The sequence below is a fragment of the Syngnathus typhle genome, linkage group LG1, assembly GCF_033458585.1.
Source record: "Syngnathus typhle isolate RoL2023-S1 ecotype Sweden linkage group LG1, RoL_Styp_1.0, whole genome shotgun sequence".
NCBI lineage: Eukaryota > Metazoa > Chordata > Actinopteri > Syngnathiformes > Syngnathidae > Syngnathus > Syngnathus typhle.
Window position 1 is genome coordinate 18,091,167 of NC_083738.1, and position 17,518 is coordinate 18,108,684.

Here is a 17,518-nt window from a genome sequence, read left to right on the forward strand (position 1 = left end):
AACACTGTTCGTTTGGTGAAACACATGCAGTGTCTATCATTGTGTAGTACGTTACCACAAAAGTAATGTCTCAATATTTTTCTAAATTACAGTTCTAGGCCATGAATGTCAAATGATCATATAGAAAGCAGAATTGTTCCCAAAAAGGAGAAAGATTCCTTCCCTTTTCTGCTGTGATCGGTACTGAAAGAGGTGCAACAAAGGTCAATGAACTGATGTCTAAACACTCAACACATTCTTTTGCATGTCTTCTCCGCAGAGATCCCAACAAACCGGTTCCCCAGGACACAAAGTTTATCCATACAAAGGCCAACCGTTTCGAGGAAGTGGCTTGGTCCAAGTACAACCCCCAGGACCAGTTGTACCTTCACATCGGCCTCAAGCCTCGGGTGCGCGACCACTACCGAGCCACTAAAGTGGCCTTCTGGAAGCACCTGGTGCCCCATCTGTACAATCTCCACGACATGTTCCACTACACCTCCACCACCACCAAAGTGCCCGCGCCGGACACCACGCAGAACACCCTCTCCACCAAGCGGCCCAACGGGAAGACCACCTGGCCTTTCAACACCAAGCGGCCCCCCATGTCGCCGGCCTACAACAGCGAAGACAAAGACTCCTGGAGCAACGACAAGGAGTCCGGGCCTCTAGTGGTGGAGAACCCTCGGGATTACTCCACGGAGCTCAGCGTCACCATCGCGGTGGGGGCCTCGCTGCTCTTCCTCAACGTCCTGGCCTTCGCCGCCCTCTACTATCGCAAGGACAAGCGGCGGCAGGAGTCTGGCCACGGCCAGCCCAGCCCACAGCGCCAGACCACCTCCAACGACATCGGCCACCACGCACCCGAAGAGGAGATCATGTCGCTGCAGATGAACCAGACGCACCACGAGTGCGAGGCAGGCAACAGCAATGAGGGGGCGCTGCGCTTGGCCTCGCTGCCCGACTACACGCTCACCCTGCGGCGCTCTCCCGACGACATTCCCCTCATGACGCCCAACACCATTACCATGATCCCCAACTCCCTGGTGGGCATGCCCAACCTGCACCCTTACAACACCTTCACGACGGGATTCAACTCCACCGGGCTGCCGCATTCCCACTCCACCACGCGCGTATAGCTTTAAGGAGGCCGGACGAGGGTGGCGACGGGCGGCAGTGCTGATGGAGGAGGTGCAAAGGATTCAACAAAACGGAGAGGAGGATTGTGTTTTATAAATACCGCAGCGATAGTGGGGGTAGGGCAGATTAAAACGTGAAGAGATTTAACGAGACTTTTACTACGAGCAGAATTGCTTCGGAGCTCTCTATGGATGTCAAGTTGTGCAGTGCTGCCAAAATCAAACTGCTTCCCTCCTCTTCATCAGGGGAGGGGCTCTTTTTTGTGTTGTGTCCTTTTTTTTCTAAAAGAAAAAAAAAAATCATCATTTCAAAAGCCTTTTAAGCGGACTAAGAAAATAGCCACTGATGTTTTTTTTTTTCTTGAATTCATAACAAAAACAAACAAAAGTGCTTTTTAATTTCCCGGTCCTCCTTCCTCCTGGGGTAGACACATGAAGAACAATGGCCTCTATGTCGACATTCGCATCATGCTTTTAATTGCATCTTTCTTTTGATTTCAATGCCTTACAAAGCTTGTTCTTTGTTTGTTTTTTGTCGCAATTTCTGTTCCAAGAGACTATAACAAGAGGAGTACGGCAGAAAGACTGACACCGGGATGGGAAATTAGTGAATTTGCAGATGTAGAGATTTTAAATCCCAATTCGGGCATCTTTTTTGTTGTTGTTGGTTTTTGCTCCTGTTTGCAGCACAACATGAATGGTTTCATCTTTTTTAAATTAGTTTGCGTCAAAGGGTTTGCCAAGGACAGCTCTGGCTGGGAGACAAATGCTTTGTTACTGTGATTGTTTTTGTTAAGAAAGTGCATCTTTTTCAGCCAATGGACCCGTTAAGCTATCTGATCTGATCTGATCTCAACCAAGTGTGCATCTACACATGCTGCTCGTGTGCAGTGTACTAAGAGTGTTCTGCTAGGAACATGTAAGGTGAGTGATCACGTGAGTGTCCACTATTTTTTTGAATTATTATTATTTTGAGTAGGTTGTACAGTGTGCTTTTTGTCAGGGGGAGGTGGGGAAGGGGGTCAAGGCGGAACACTTTTTCCATGTTGATTTGCGTTGACCACCAGTAATGTTTCTGCTGCGTCTCTTGGTGTCCGTCTACGCGAAATAGCACTTTGTTTTTTGTTTTCTTTCATTTTTTAAAGTTCTATATGTCTAATTTTGCTTAAAGATGATAAAATGAATCTATTATTTTACATGTAAGAGAAAAAAAGATAGCTTAAAGAAACAACTGAACTAACTGGCGTGTGGACTTTGTAAGACTTCCTCTTCAACAACAGCAGACAGTGGCCTGTTTGCACTGAGAGAACCTTCATCAGTGCACACTTGTATTTCTTTCAATATATATATATATATAAATATGGGCATACATACATATATGTATAGGGCTTCGATGAAGATATCATTCCCACTTGCAAAGAGAAACATAAAAGCACCAACACAAATAATTCCAGGATGAACATCCCTCGCCAACAACAGTTCAAGGTGTCTTTGTAAGAGCTCTATATGTATATTTATGTATGAAATATTTAATATTTATTTATGTATACCAGATGCATACATGCTGATTGTGCCATGTACCAAATTAAAACAGTAAAAAAAAAAGGAATAGAAAGTTTCACACTTTTGTCATTTGGATTGTCTCTTTTTTAGGACTTGCTATAATTTCCACTTGAATGAGTATAAGGAGAAATATTCTCACAGCAAGAGCAAGGCTCAGCCTCGGGACATTCTCGCTGTACCTCCCTCATCCTCTCTTCCTCTCTTCCCATCTCTTTCTCCCTGCCTCGCTGCTCTCTCGCCCCCCCCCCCCCCCCCCCCGCCCTCGTCCCTCTCTCTGCTGAAACCTTTGAGAAACGGGCTAACGGCTTGAGGCCTGTGTGCATAACTACATTTTACTGTAATTCATGCAAAGTAGTGCTACAGCGATTAGGCGATTGATGCGCGTCCTCACATTGCATCTTTTAATTTGTCATTATTCAGCAAGAAAACCTATTGACTCTGACATTTAAACCGCCAATTTTCATTAAGCGTCATGGCAAAGCGCAAATTAAATGTCTAAAAAGAGCAAGAACACAATCTGACCGCTTGAAAGTTCAGTTTTTTTGGTACTTCAACATTATTCTATTAAAACCTTGACTTTGCAATTGGAGGGCAGCGGAGCGAAAATCCCAATCTGGTCAGATCATCACAAATCCTGCTCGGTGCAGAAAGACAGAAGGGTTATGTGAGGGGAGATGCTTATGGGTTGATCTCTATGAGTCATCTTGTGTATTCTTATCCTGCCTTATATGGGTCACACCTCCTTCAATAAGCAAAGAGGGAAAAATACACAGATGGAGTCTACCTGCTGAAACATTATTAAGAGTAATGCTTTAATGATGTAGCAGTTTGCCACCTGCATCTCAACTCCAATACAGATTGCACATGGTATAAATTTAAGTTACTTTGTCTTGCAAAAAATACACAAGTCAATGGCCATGCTACCAGCTGCAGGCAAACCCCCCCCATTCAAGTCAATGGGCATAGTACCAAGGGTGCATTTACTGCTGGCAGCCACTGGGAGTGTGGCAGGCCAAATTAAATCTGTATTTAAAATTGAATGAATTAGGTAGATCATTACAGACCTGTTTTTCTTTCATTTTGCGGAGTGACAAAATTTACCAGTAGGTTCCAAAGTATTTGGGCAAGTTTATTTATATATTTAAAATTATTATAGTTCAAATCAATATATTATATTATTTTTTAGGAATTACATTATTTTACCGAGAATACCCTCCTTCAAGGGCCTGTCAAGTATTTGGGCAAAGTAACATCACCAGATGTTTATATTACCTTGAGAAAATTGATTCTAGTTTATAAAGAAACTTGAGTTAGCACGCTTGCAAATGCTTTAGCTTCGCACATGCTGAAGAGCCATACTGCAACCCTATGACTGATATTTTTGTGAAATCTCTTAAGAATTAAAAAATATACTTCAGTTAGTATATCTAAAAATAGTATTCTCAGTGTATTATAAAGACTAAATCATTGGAATTGTAATGTACAAATACATGGATCTTACGGTAGATGGCTACACCCATCTGAGTTATTTTTTTAAATTATGCCGCCCCACTTCTGATCTGTCTGCATAACGGAGGTCACACACACACACGCACGCACGCACACTCACACGGGCACTGGGCTAAAATTGAGTGGTGAAGCTTCAAGTGAACTATCAAAGGGAAGCAAATGTCATGGGAGGGCAACATGTTTTTGCCATTACTTCTCCCATATGCTGCAGCAGCAGAGCAGATGTCACAGACGATTGGCTCGACGGACCCGGACTCTGTGGACACTTTTTAGGAGGATGTGTGTGCTTGTTAAAAGGCTACTTATCATTATATCTGTTGGACCAATGAAGATGAACTGCAACAAGAGGAGAATCGGGTCATCAGAAAGCCCGGTGAAATTATCCCAAACTTGCTATGACTAGAACCACTGTAGTCAGAAAAATAAGCCACTTCCACAGTGGAGATTTCTTTGCACTTGACTGAGTGGGACATCAGTCAAGGCTCAGTTGAAAAAAGACCCTGGTGGGCTTTCATGCTGCCGAAGACAAAGTCAGTCTTGGAAATGGTCAATAAATGTGCCAAATTACAGCATGCTTCCCGTTGGGATAGTCAAGTGTGTGTGTGTGCGTGTGTGTGTGTGTGCGTGCGTGCGTAGGCTCTTTCCCTCTCTGTTTCAAGATCAGTTTTTCCTATATAAGGGAGTTACAGAGAAATACAGTTATGGCCAAGGGTGTTGGCAATGATTCAAATGTTCTGTTTTGCTGCTTCCTTTTTCCAATGTGATTCATGTTGCTTTTACAGTGTTGTAATGAGCATTGTCATTAAGGACTTCCTGTATTTCTTTTATTAATTGATATAAAAATCTGCAAGAATGATACACACTGCAGAAACATGCTTATAAATTTTCCGTGGATTTAATGAATACGTCTTCTATTTTCAAAGCTGATTGTTGTATATTTTCATCTTTTCAAAAAGAACCACCTCTGCGATGATCAATTCTTCTAAAAAAAAAAGTCCTCCTTTTTTTGAACCTCGCAAGTTTGATCTTGTTTTCATTATCAACAAATCTTGCATTCACACACACAAACACACACAAATAATTCATGGTGCTAGATTTGCTTCGGCACAGGCAAAGAGTAGCACAGGCTTTCATACTAATAAAAAAAAAAAAAAAGTTGTATGAACACATACTAGAAACGGAAAACTGAAACGAGAACTGAATTGAAATACTGTTAGTTAATTCCAGGTTTCATTATAATGAACATACCAAGTAAAACATTATCACCTAATTAGCAAGTCTAACAAGGTTTAAGGTTGCATTTTCACAACAAACAAAAGTGGCAGCATGCTCAGCTTCTTTTCTGGTCACATCACATGTTGCAAGGTCACCTGTCTAGCAGAATTTAATGAGCTTATGCATTCATACACTAATTAACAATAAGATGTGGAATACTGTCATCACTGTACTATTTTCTTGGAGACTCAGACACTGTACCACAAAGTTAAACAAGAACAGCAAGGCATGACAGGAACAAAACTGCACTGTAATCATTATGAATGTATACAATATAACACCCGGTGGTGTTTTACGTTGTCTTTTTTTTTTTTTTTAATGATTGTTGCTTTGTGTAATACAGAGGAAAAGGCCTAATCCCATGCACTCTTAAACTAAATTGGAAAAAGCATCTTGGTTTATATTTTAACTTGGGCTTTTTCTTCTGACCCGCAGGTGTACATTTTAAATCAAGTCCTGGTCATTAAAAGCGCCAACGATATGGTTGCTTTATATATGGAAGAGCTAAAGAACATCTATTTAAACGGGCCCACCAGCCCTTGTCTTAAAACTGCCTGCCGCCTACATAATGATCTTTCAGATGTATGGTCTGGAGATAGTGGAGGCTGCTAAGACTGTATGCTCCCAGGGTGTGCAAGAGGCAAATAACAAAGTAGGAAACAAGTGCGTTTGATCCCCCTGCACTCTTATCTGTCCTGTACGGTGTACCGTAAAACCTCTACAGCGTGTGACACCTCGTTCCTCCTGGCGCTTGTTTCTGCTCTGATGAGGAGTTTCACAGCAAGCTTTACAGACTTGTGGTTATTTATTGTTGTCTCTAACAGCGTTCGTATTTCAAAACATGATCTAGTTGCTTCGTGGCTGGTCGTTCATGGCCTTCCGAGGCCCGTCTCTTTTCTTTCCATCTGCATCAGCTGGAGTTCACCATCAGATGGCAGCCCACTAATGCCTCCTTCCCATTTTAGATGGCAGGTAGTTTGCTCATTGGACACGGCAACACACAATTTCGATGTGTCTTCCGTTATCCTCATTATTATTCAGTTGACAGTTTTTCACATCACAGACTAGATCCAAAAACAATGATGATAGTGATATTATCTTAATGATAAAGGTTTACAGTAAAGAACTTAGACCTCAGACATTCAAGACATTCCACTGAAATTAAATCATGTTCTGACTGTGAAATGTTTGTATGCTACAAACAGCTTAAAATAAAATAAAATAAATGAGGATTATTTACACAAAAACGTTTTTCATGGCAAGTAGACCATTTCAAGTAAATGGTCGGTTTGGTCGAAAAAAGGAAGAGTGGAGTGAAATCCCCGCACACTTAGCAGTGACGTAACGGCACAGTCGGAGTGCACGGAAAGCTGCGTGACTCACATTTTTCAAGGAGTACGCTGCTTTCCTGTTGCATACAATGAAGTCTGGACAGTGTGAGAGCAAAACAGGAAACGCCGGGTCATCGGTGGAATTTGCATTTATGAATGTGAGAGCGGCTACAAACATCTGAAGTAGGTGAAAGTTTCTATCCCACCACCATAGCAGCTGACCAATCATTCGACCATTAGATCCTAAATATTATATAATTTTAATAAAAGATGTCTGTCTTTGAATATTGGTTTATTTGTTGTGTTTCACTCATCTGACTTTTGTGCAGGTAGGACAATAGTCAGATGTTCAGTTCCCACTCACCGATGGTGAAATGATCCTTTAGACCAGGGATGATCAACTGTGGTCGTGGAGGATCGGGATTTTGGATTTCTCCCTCTTCCAAATCACCTGCCTCCCCCACACCCGATTCAAATGATCAGGAATGTTCCCCTCAAGGATCGGAGTTGCCCCCACTCACCTTCGAGCCAGAACTAGTCCATAAACCCACGACCCTGAACAGGAGGTTACACGTTAATGATGCATGGCATTTAAGTTTTGGACTAACCTGAAATGAATGATCCTACCTTATTTTCCCATGGGGAGTTTCCAATTGAGGAAAATTCCTGTTATTTTGCAGCACCAATTACCACCATGTGTTTTGTCATTTGAGTTTGACAAAGGAGCAGATGGAACAATCGATTCCATTTCCCCATGTTGAAATGTTATGTCATCCATGAAAGATGAGATACTCTATGCCCTAACTGATGGCTTTAGCAACATCCAGAGAAGAAAGATCATGCGGTCACAAAGGAAGAGCATTCATTAGACGGGAACATCGTGGTTATGTGTCTCTTGATTTCATAACAAGTCTTCCAACCACCAGTGTTATTTGTGGTGGATGCTGAGGCGACAGTCAGACAATTTGCAACTTGGATCAGCCATTTGTTCTGCTGTGGGTCAGAGCATCGTGTTTGCTGCTGTGTCACAATAGTCTATAAAAAGCTCATTGAGAACATTTTGCTGCCATGGTAAATTATGCACATTTTAGTGTTTTAACTCCCTCTTGCTATTTTGGGTGTGTAAGTCCTCTCAGGCACCAGTGAAAATCAATGTGTGTGTACTTGTGTGTGTGCTGTGCGGACACAATAGGCCCACAGCGCAGGCCGTATCTGGACTTCATTTACTCCTCGTCTGATAATAAGTGTCTCCTCTCTGCTGTACTCAATTACATCTTCATTAGGTTGCTAACTTGCTCCCAACTAACCATCAACGTACGTGCAGATTTTAAGTCCGTGTGACATTATTTACCAAGATGGCTGAGTCCACAGGTGAAAGGAGCGAGGGCTAAAGCGTGATACAAGAATTATACCTTCATCTCTCAGGACCATTCAGCGTCTGGAGCCGTAGTCTCCGGTCTCATCATAGCATCAATTCATTTTCATTTATCCACTGATGAACTCAGTTCCTTCATCATTTACTCGAGGCGGTCTCTAAACAAGATGAGTGGCTGACGTGGTGACCTCTTCTAGTCAGGGTCTGCCAATCAAATTCTAGACACATTATAATCAGCAGATAAACAATCAGTGTTGCCATTCCGCAAGATGAGATGTTACATCAGACTCAGAGTCAAGACTCAAGAGTAAAGGCTCATGCTGCATAGTTAACAGCTGGGAATTGACTAGATTCACTGGACATGTCATTAGGAACACTCAAGACTTTTATGTAGCTGGATATGCTTTATTGTATGATCTGCATTTATATTACTGGTCCTATTATTGTTTATAGGTTTATCATATTTTAGGTTATTTATTTATTTAATGCATGGAATTGTAGTTACCACCATGTGAATGGCTTGTAGTTATCATAGGATTACTAAGTCCACCACTTTCATTAAGTTCCACTATCATGTGTCATTTTGGGCCTAATGAATGAATGAAACTTTATTACATATGTCGTACATTTAGACTGTAACAGGTCCCTTGATGGTGTTCTTTCTAAGCAATTGACTTTTGAAGCATTTGGAAGAGGTTTTATTTTTTAATCGCATTGAATTGCTGGGCAGTGTCAACCCTCTAAGAGACCATGTTACATTTGTTGGTGAGGTAACATCCAGGCAGAATCCTCGCCATGCTAAATGGTCTGTTAAAAAATAAATTCCAACTAAGCACAGAAACACTGCTTAAAGAAGTGTGACCGTTTAGCTACATTAGTGCTATTTAAGAAGAACAGGAAGAAAGACATTATCATGACAAATATATAATTGTTTTTCTCCATGACTACATTTTCTTCATCCCTTTCACCAATCAGCTCTGGCTTCTGTCTCATTCAGTGTCGGTAAAATATTGAGACAGAGTTCAGAGAGGAGGCAAAGTCTGTGAAGCGAATGGCTGTTAATAAGACAAACAGTGAGGGAGAGTATCTTAAATAAGCAGCCCTCCTTCCACTGGCCACTGGCGCCATTTCAACAAGTAGTTCCGCACAAGCAAATCTGTCAGTCAGCTCATGGCGTGTGTGACGGCTTTCAGCAGACAGCTCTCGTTTGAACATTGAGAAGCAAAAAAATAATAAAAAATCTGTCACTGTGACTAAGTGAAGGATCCTTAGTCAGAGGATTTTCCATTGTTTCATCTCTTATTTTTTTTAAAAAGATTGGTGTTGTTTCATCTAGTTACATTTTATGAATATTAGGGCTGTGCACCAATCGGTGGTGAGGGAAACACCGAATCTCACTTTTTGCATTCAAGTCAGAACAGGTCAGGCCAAAACACAAACTTCAATGGCAGGAGATGAAAACAAACAGACTAGGGCTTAGGGCTAGCTAGCAGCTGGCACAACGCAAGCAGATGGATTTAAAATTGGTCCAAAAGAACACCATGGGTTTTGCCGTTGGCCAGAGTACGGCGAGGGATCGTGAGGGTTTAGGAAAGTTATTTGAAGCTAAAATGGAAAACCTTTACCTAAGTTAATTCATTGATGTCCACGTCACCATGTCTTCCAGGCTTGACAGTATGGTGTAGTTAATGCGCTACATACATGCAATGGTGATCAAGATTTTTTGGACTTTAATATAATTTTGGCTAAAGTACAATTAGTAATCCATTTGAGTTAATTCAGAACGAGGGACACGTCAAAAACACGGTGGATAGGTGCCCTGGAAGACCGGACTTGGTGACCCCCCTGGTTTAACGGATGTTCAAAGTAGTATGCTTCTTCTACACTTAATATTTTATTTGAAACATTGCTCGTACATTTGATAAAATTTTATGATGGTGAAAATTTGACTATTAAAAAAAGGAGTTTCAACTACAAACCTTTCATTACAGATTTTTTTCTTTTCTAAACAAACCTTACAATGTCATAAGAATATTCTGTCTCCAGAGTTGGAGAGGCGGTCGCAACCTACATCAGTTTTGGAACAAAGTTAAAACATGCATTGTTGTTCTGCGGTGCCTTTGACGCACTTCCCTTTCAAGCTGTCTTGGCTGCGTGTCTGAGCTAAATTTGTGTCTTTCCTCATGTGTTGGCAGAAGTGAAACTCAAAGCACGATCAGAGCACGCATACAGGAAGCAAAGTTACAGTGTACACAATGAAGAATGCTTGAGCAGACATCAGACATCGGCTCTGTTATAATACACGGCGGCAAAAGTCACACGGCACCAAAGGTGAAGCCACATTGTTTCTTGTCAAGTATACGTTTGAAATGTTTGTGTTGAAAGTCAAATATGGCCAGCAAATGTCACCCTGTCTCTTATAAACCTACTTTGGATTTGGTTTCCATCAACATAAAGGGCATAAAAAGGCAAAGACTGCAAGCAAATGGTCTTTTATGTATCCACTGCATGCACTCAACTTCATGACATTTGATACAAAACAAAGCAATAACAAGAACTGTACAGTGAAACAACAGAATATAAATGACATTTTGATATTACACAGCAGAGACTTAAAGTTAAACTAAAGTGCTGCATAGTTTTGCTACACAAAGCCTCCTTCCAAAAAACAACAACAAAGGATGCCAAAGGAATCGAAGCGAATTCCTGGTTTAGTACAGTTGGGAATTTCAAATGAGGCATCAACATATTCAGAGGACTGGAGGCAGGCTTCTTAAATCGGACAGATGGAGGTTTTATCGAGATTTGGGAATATGTCACACATCTTGGAGATGACACTGCAGGCTCGTCGTCTTCTGGACAAGGACGCAGCATCGTCAGGGGGTCTTGTGCTTTTTCTTTTTAACGATGAAACGCCCTTTTAATTCCAATCTTAACCTTTTCCCCTAAAGCAGCGAGGGCAGGGCTGGCTCCCTCCGATGAGCTTTGCTGTATATCCGTCCGTCCGTCTGCTCGGCGGCAGTCGGCCGTGTTGCCTCCCTGCAGCCTGTTTTCTCTGCCCCTCGACGGGCATTTTCACATCTCTGTGATAGAAAAGAGATGAGAATGATGCTCAGGGGGCAGATGAGGAGAGGGGCATCTCACAGAAACTAAAACCAGTCTTTTGAAGTTCAAAGTGTGTAATGATTTATTTGTAATGTGAATTATTGTATGATGATAGTGTCATCATTATTGATTGATATGATTCAAAGCATATTTATGAAATGTCCTCTGTCCACACCACTTTTACACCTTGAACACACAATTTACTGGCTGTTACACGTATGTTAGCAAATCAGACCTATAAGAGGTGCTCGGTGATGCCAAGACGGAGGATGGGACACTATGTATGTGATATGTACACTACTACTGTGGTGTGTAGTGTGTAAGTGTGTCAGTGAAAAATAAGAAAAGAAAAGATTGAGTGATAGAAGCTCTAATTTCCTTAACTACACACCAGCAAGTTCCCGGTCCAACACATCAATGAAGCTCTCCAGCTCCCTTGTGTCTCCCAGCTTGGCTGCAAAAAGAGGACAGCGAGAAAAGGAATTAGAAAGAAGAAAAAAACAAAAAAAAACAAAGAGCAATGGAAAGATTTTGAAGCACGGCTCATTTCTTTGGTATTTCCATTGGAACAACTGCTGTGAAGTAAGAGAATATCTGATGAACTGCTTTTAGACAAGGAAAATATTCCAGTTTTTGTCTACAAACAGAGTTAAAGTTGGGCCCAAAAACTTGACAGCTCGCAACCTCCCACAGGGATCTCTCCGCATAACTTTCTGACGTGGAATAGAGTAAGCGGTCCCTGCGGGTCACCCTTGTTTATTCCCATTGATATGTAACTGTCCTCGCTGCGTATGCGACCCAATACAACTGCATTTGCACCGATACAAGATGAAGCGCTGTGACATGACACAAAAAGCCCTGCAGGAGACACGGCAACCACAGACGGAAGCTGTTGTGTAAAAAAAAAAAAAAAAAAAAACAGCAAGAACAACTGTGATCGGAATGGTGATATGCATACGCTGAAGGACACCTTCAGTACCTTTCTGTAGCAGTGTTAAGCCTGCTGTGTGCAGCTCCTCCTCGCTGGTGTTCAAACTGTTGCCCAAAGATGTTTCACTGCCTGCAGGAGACACAATTTTAGGATCACGCACTCATTGGCCACAACATTAGGGACAAACATACAATAGTTTGTCATTGTATCTGTTTTTCATAATATGACATTGAATAAATGTTCAATACAGTCGTCATTTTAATACCTGTCTTAATCACATTTATAAATTGACCATATACTGTAAAGTGCAGAATTTACGCCAAAGCTAAATGAAAATATTTTTAGGTCCTCTCAATGGCTACTGGCTGAAAAGGAACAAATAATTTCATGCGTTGGCACCTTTATCTGGAGCCTCCACCAAATGGAATGGTCACACCCCTGGCACATGCAGACTACAAAGTTTTTTTATGTATTTACAATTACATTTAGTTTAGTCTTAAAATACAAATGACACGTGATTGCATTTTGTTATACCAAAATATTGAGTTCATTCAACCTTGTGATCATTTACATAATCCACTACATTCCTTCAATATGTCAATATTTACAAAGAGGGAACATTTAGTACTCCCCCTGGGGGTTCCCACTTCACTACACAAATGCATCGCAGTCATTGTTGATTATTTTATGCCAACATTACGCCGTTAATTAAACACACAGAGATCACATTGGTCCCGCAAACGCTATTGTTTTCTAAAACTTACATTTTTTTTCGGTCGGGAAATGCTGCAAGCTGCAAAATGAATGCTTGTTCATCCAATGACTGTGAAGGTTTCATTTTTATTGTCACAGGCCTCTCTTTTTAAACACTAGCGGTCGAAACACATTCAATGATGCATCACACAGGGGAGCAAAAGCACGATTGTTTCTTTTGTCCTATAACCGTCTGTTTTTGCATAACCGCAAGAAAAGAATCACAAAGACTATTATGCCTGCAGAAAGGCATTAATATTCAAGGGGTATATGGATGTTGTCCTTTGGTACCATTCATTCAATGCAAATTAAAAGCGTGGAGGATTATTTGTCCCACGTTTATTAATATTGGGTTTTGGAGGTTGCTCATTTTTCTTACTGTAATCAGAGTCTTCGACCCCGCTGTCGTCCCCTGGTGCCGTGCGGCTCTTGGCCTCCGTCAACATGTGCTGGTATGCATGTAGGCTACTTTGAGGGGGGGCCTGCAGCTCTTTCACCACATCTTGGAACTCTTGCAGCAGATCTTGCAGGTCCAGCTCAAAGTCTGCGTGGAAAATATGACACCACTTTATGAAGTCACTTCATTGCAACTATTTTTATATTTTTTATAAGCATTAGCAAGCAGGGTTGTTTCGAAAAGATTGCCTATAGTGTTTTGGGGGTCGTATAGAAGGATTTCTTGAGAATTTCATGAGATTTGAATGAAATAACCGCTTGAGCCCATACATGTCGTTAGGATGGAGTGGAGGTGGGCAAATAAACAGCTTTTAAGGCATGAAAAACATCTCAGTGGTGTTAAAACACCCAAACTGTTAACATTGTGATATTGATAATAAAATGTGAAACAAAGTTAGAATGTGAGCCGTGGGCTGTGGTAAAAGATGTTATTTTGTGCAATTGCAGGATAAACACAGTTCTTATTTACTTTAAAAGGAGAAAACAGGATGGTAAAACATTGACAAATTCATTTAGAATCTAAATATATGTGCTTAATTTTGGGAGAAAAAAAATGACACGTGACTGTGGTGCACACATAAAAGTGAAAGTGGAAAATCTGAAAATATGAAACATTACAGCCGTGATCAAACCAATCGCGAGTTAGGCAAAATGTCAAAGTGTAGAACAGTTCAAATATGATATGACTGGGCAAGAAATAGGTTTTAAAAACATCAAATATAGCTTCTCTGAAAACTTCTTAAATGGCTATCTGATCCCCATCAGTGCACCACTTGAAAACTAATGGCTCATATAGACGCTGGACTCACCTGAAGTCACTCCTGAGGACATAGTGGTGCCAATTTAGGGACGAAATAAAGAGCAGACTGCTGGGATCAAGGCGTTTCTAGGCTGACTGGAGCTGACTGTAGTTCTCTTATACAGCTGAGAAAAGGGGAGGAGGAGCCAGACACATGGAGGAGGAAATCTTGACTTCTACTGTATATGGAAAGTAATGACAGGAAAGGCTCGTAGGAAAAGCAAACATAATCAGGCATACAGGAAAGGGGCTATTACGCAACTTTGGTTCAGGTTTCAATATTTTTTCCTTTGAAATACTTGCAGAGGATTTCCTCCCTTCACTTATAGTGCTTATTACAATACAATATATTGTTCTTTATATCGTGCTTACACAACAGCTGTAGCCGTAACAAAGCGCTTCAGGCTACAGCATTTATAGCAATGGATTAAAAACTGAAATTATAATCATTAGGTCCCTTATATTCTCGACATTGCAGCCGTATACTTTGAGAAATTTAAAATGCCGAAATAAAACTGAGTAGAAAAAAATCTGAAACTATTCTTACCCTAGTTGGCAGTAAAAGGTACCACTTCCTGTTTGAGCATTTCTGCTACTGCTGCTGCTCTACATCGCTATATGCATCAGTTAATAATGACTTCATTTGTCTTATTCCAATCTCAGTGGAAATGGACTCCAGCCCTCCCGTCAAAGGGTGTCAACATAACGAATGAGATGAATGCTGAATGCATGTGAGCGCTGCTGAATTTGACACATTAATCCTATCAAATGTGCTATCCAGAGAGGGAAAATATAATCATGAAAAAAGGTTCTTCTTGGGCAATGACTGTGTTGAGATCATTACTGGTAATAAATGACATTGTGAGCCGCGCAGGTATGTTTTGCCGCCTCCACGCTTACACTCCTCTTGCTGCTAGGGAACAAGGCTAGCGCGTGAGGTCATGGCAATTGTGAATCTCTGAAATACAGCAGGTCAGTCAAGAGTCAAATCAAAAGAAATGCCACGAATATCAACTTCTTGTGGCGTCTCATTACTGTGTGGTAGAGAATCCCCGTGCATTGGTAATCACCTCATGTGAACCTTACACAAAATAGAAATATATTTAAGATGTGATGCAGCCGTCGAAGAGGAGTTTGCTCGCAGTAATTGCATGACTCAAAGTTGAGAAAAGTGAAATGCACAGGCTTTCCTTTTGGCGGGGTTGCACATACTTCTCACAGCTGAACTTTCTGCTTGCGGGCCTTCCAGACAGTGCACGTGGAAGAAAAGGAGTGAGCGATTCTGGCTGGCTCACTAATACTTTCCAGATCCGAACCAGTTTATGACTCAGGAATATTTGCGGATGGAGACAACACCGGGGATTTCAACACCATTGAGCAGCAGATGGATCGAGAAGCGGTTTTCCTCCAGGAGAGCAAAGAGAATAAATGCATTCTTCAACACGTCACGTGACCCACAAAGGACCTTGCGGTTTTCTGTTATCACAGAAAAATCAATAGCCATGTTTCCAACTATAAATCGGCCTACTGTACCGTACAGCAACATTCAGCGAGCCACTGTGGGTTGTAGCATTACTAATCTGGGTGTTTTTATCATGGAGTGTAAGTGGGATGGAGATATTTTAGTCATCCTTGTAAATACGGTGACATCATACCATGATAACAATGTAGCAGAGAAGAGGAATGTGATATGGTAAACCAAAGACAGCAATCGTGGACGTTTTACATGTTTTCTTGCTCTCCTTGGCATGTGTCCTTCCTAATCCCGTTGTTTGTCAACAGATGATTTGACTGCAGTGTTTTCCTCTGCCCTTCTGTGTTGGTAGTGAGCCAAAAATGGTACCAATGGTACCAATGTCAATGGAAGCCCTACAAAGTGCATTCAGATTAGGGTTATACTATCTTGGGATTTTTCACTATAGGAAGGTATTTCATGTTGACATTTATTTTTTAAATGAAATATAGTATAGTAGTCTAGTAAATCTGCAATTCCGTACAGTAATACGTACCAAAATAAATACGTTGAAAATAAATTTTAATGCTCATTTCTGGAATGAATTGACAAAGCTGATAATGTATGACCTTTTTTGCTATAATTATTAATAGTTGGATACATTTGAAAATTTCAGTTGTAGTTTTTAAAAGCACTTGTTTTGATTTTATCTCATCAAAGAAATCGATTTTTTTTTTTTTTAAATTAAAAAGTTTAGCTATTTCGAAAACTATAATAAACCTGCTCCAGGCTGAACCGTAGAGAGTCAGCAACGTAAATCTAGTTCCGCAAGTATAATAGTCACAGTGAAGGAAGTTAATGATGAGATCTTGTCTTCGACCCATCTCCTCTCAGATCAGCGCTTCAAATCCACACATACTACCCCGAGTCTCAAAGTCTGTGCGTGAGCCGAGAAGCTCTTTAGCCTCAATGGTCTCACTAGAGACTATCGACCACTACACAACATCCACAATGGCAACGCTGATGCGGCTATTGTTGTTATAATGGTTAGCTAGCAGCCATCAGTGCTTCCCACCAAACACTGGGGTGTCATTACATGCATTCTCCCAAATACAAACCAGGCACCGGTGATAATTATTACGACCATAGCAGTGCATCAAAATCAGATGAGTGCGGATCAGAGAACCGGCCCCCACCGTGCTGTCTAGTGTTTTAGAACTTGATTGACAGCAGCTTTCAAGATGCCTCACTTTGAATGTTTTGCGTTTCAAGTCTGTGCTGCGAGAATGATAAATATCTGCTTTCCACCTCAAAGACGTGATGGAGGGTGAACGTCTTATTTTACCTGGTAGTGCAGCGATGATTATCTGAAGTATTTGACATCATCTACATCCAAACATGTCATGCGGGTGTTAAAAATGTCACAGGGAACACGTAAACAGTCGGAGAAAAACAACAACTGCTTAAGATGCAAGCAGCGTGTACAAGCTCAACAAACACACCGCTCGTATTTGGCCACGCTACAGGTCTACTGAGCCCAGCTAGATTCCCGTTTGAATTGCTGTGGACAGCCAGGATTTGATAAGTGGGAACCACACAAAAAAAGCCCAAAGTCATGCGGGATACGTTAGGATAGATATAAAGAATGGCAATGAACTTGTTTTTCAGTCCTTCTATTGATAACGTACAAAGAAAGGGAAGGTTTGTAGGTTCATAAGTAAGGCAAACCTATTTCTGTTGATAGTGGTCAATGGACACTGTAACGACGAAGGTGTCCAGAATATACATATATATATGTACTCTTAAAGCTGTTGGGTTAAACTGAACCCATATTGGGGGAAATGGTAACC

At 41.2% G+C, this 17,518-nt stretch overlaps 2 protein-coding genes and 1 long non-coding RNA gene across 4 annotated transcripts in view; 2 read left to right on the plus strand and 1 right to left on the minus strand.

Moving 5' to 3' along the window:
• nlgn3a (neuroligin 3a) overlaps window positions 1-2,358 on the plus strand; it is a 130,034-nt gene extending 127,676 nt beyond the window's left edge. The window contains exon 6 of the mRNA XM_061290504.1: window positions 260-2,358. Coding sequence (XP_061146488.1) covers window positions 260-1,118 — 859 coding nt within the window. The 3' untranslated portion in view covers window positions 1,119-2,358. The remainder of the gene's footprint in view (window positions 1-259) is intronic.
• A 4,433-nt stretch (window positions 2,359-6,791) lies between these two features.
• Window positions 6,792-10,825, plus strand: LOC133159592 (uncharacterized). Its single transcript, XR_009715715.1, has 2 exons — window positions 6,792-6,979; window positions 7,126-10,825. It is a non-coding gene; the product is annotated as an uncharacterized LOC133159592 (long non-coding RNA).
• Window positions 10,648-14,359, minus strand: si:dkey-27i16.2 (regulator of cell cycle RGCC-like). 2 transcript variants are annotated; one of them, XM_061286701.1, is made up of 5 exons: window positions 14,226-14,359; window positions 13,340-13,504; window positions 12,256-12,336; window positions 11,668-11,730; window positions 10,648-11,254 (listed from the first exon to the last, which is right to left on the minus strand). In XM_061286701.1, the coding sequence occupies exons 1-5, from the start codon at window positions 14,245-14,247 to the stop codon at window positions 11,247-11,249; spliced, it is 339 nt and encodes a 112-aa protein (XP_061142685.1). In that variant the 5' UTR covers window positions 14,248-14,359; the 3' UTR covers window positions 10,648-11,246. The 2 variants fall into 2 exon arrangements, with proteins under 2 accessions (XP_061142685.1, XP_061142692.1); XM_061286708.1 differs by lacking the exon at window positions 10,648-11,254 and having other exon boundaries at window positions 11,660-11,730.
• Between the last annotated feature and the right edge of the window lie 3,159 nt (window positions 14,360-17,518).

Coding starts and splice junctions, on each gene's coding strand:
- si:dkey-27i16.2 (XM_061286701.1), bottom strand. CDS start 14,247: ATGTCCTCAGGAGTGACTTCAG. Junction 13,505..14,225: donor GTCCTCAGGAGTGACTTCAG/GTGAGTCCAGCG, acceptor TTTTCCACGCAG/ACTTTGAGCTGGACCTGCAA. Junction 12,337..13,339: donor GGTCGAAGACTCTGATTACA/GTAAGAAAAATG, acceptor TGTCTCCTGCAG/GCAGTGAAACATCTTTGGGC.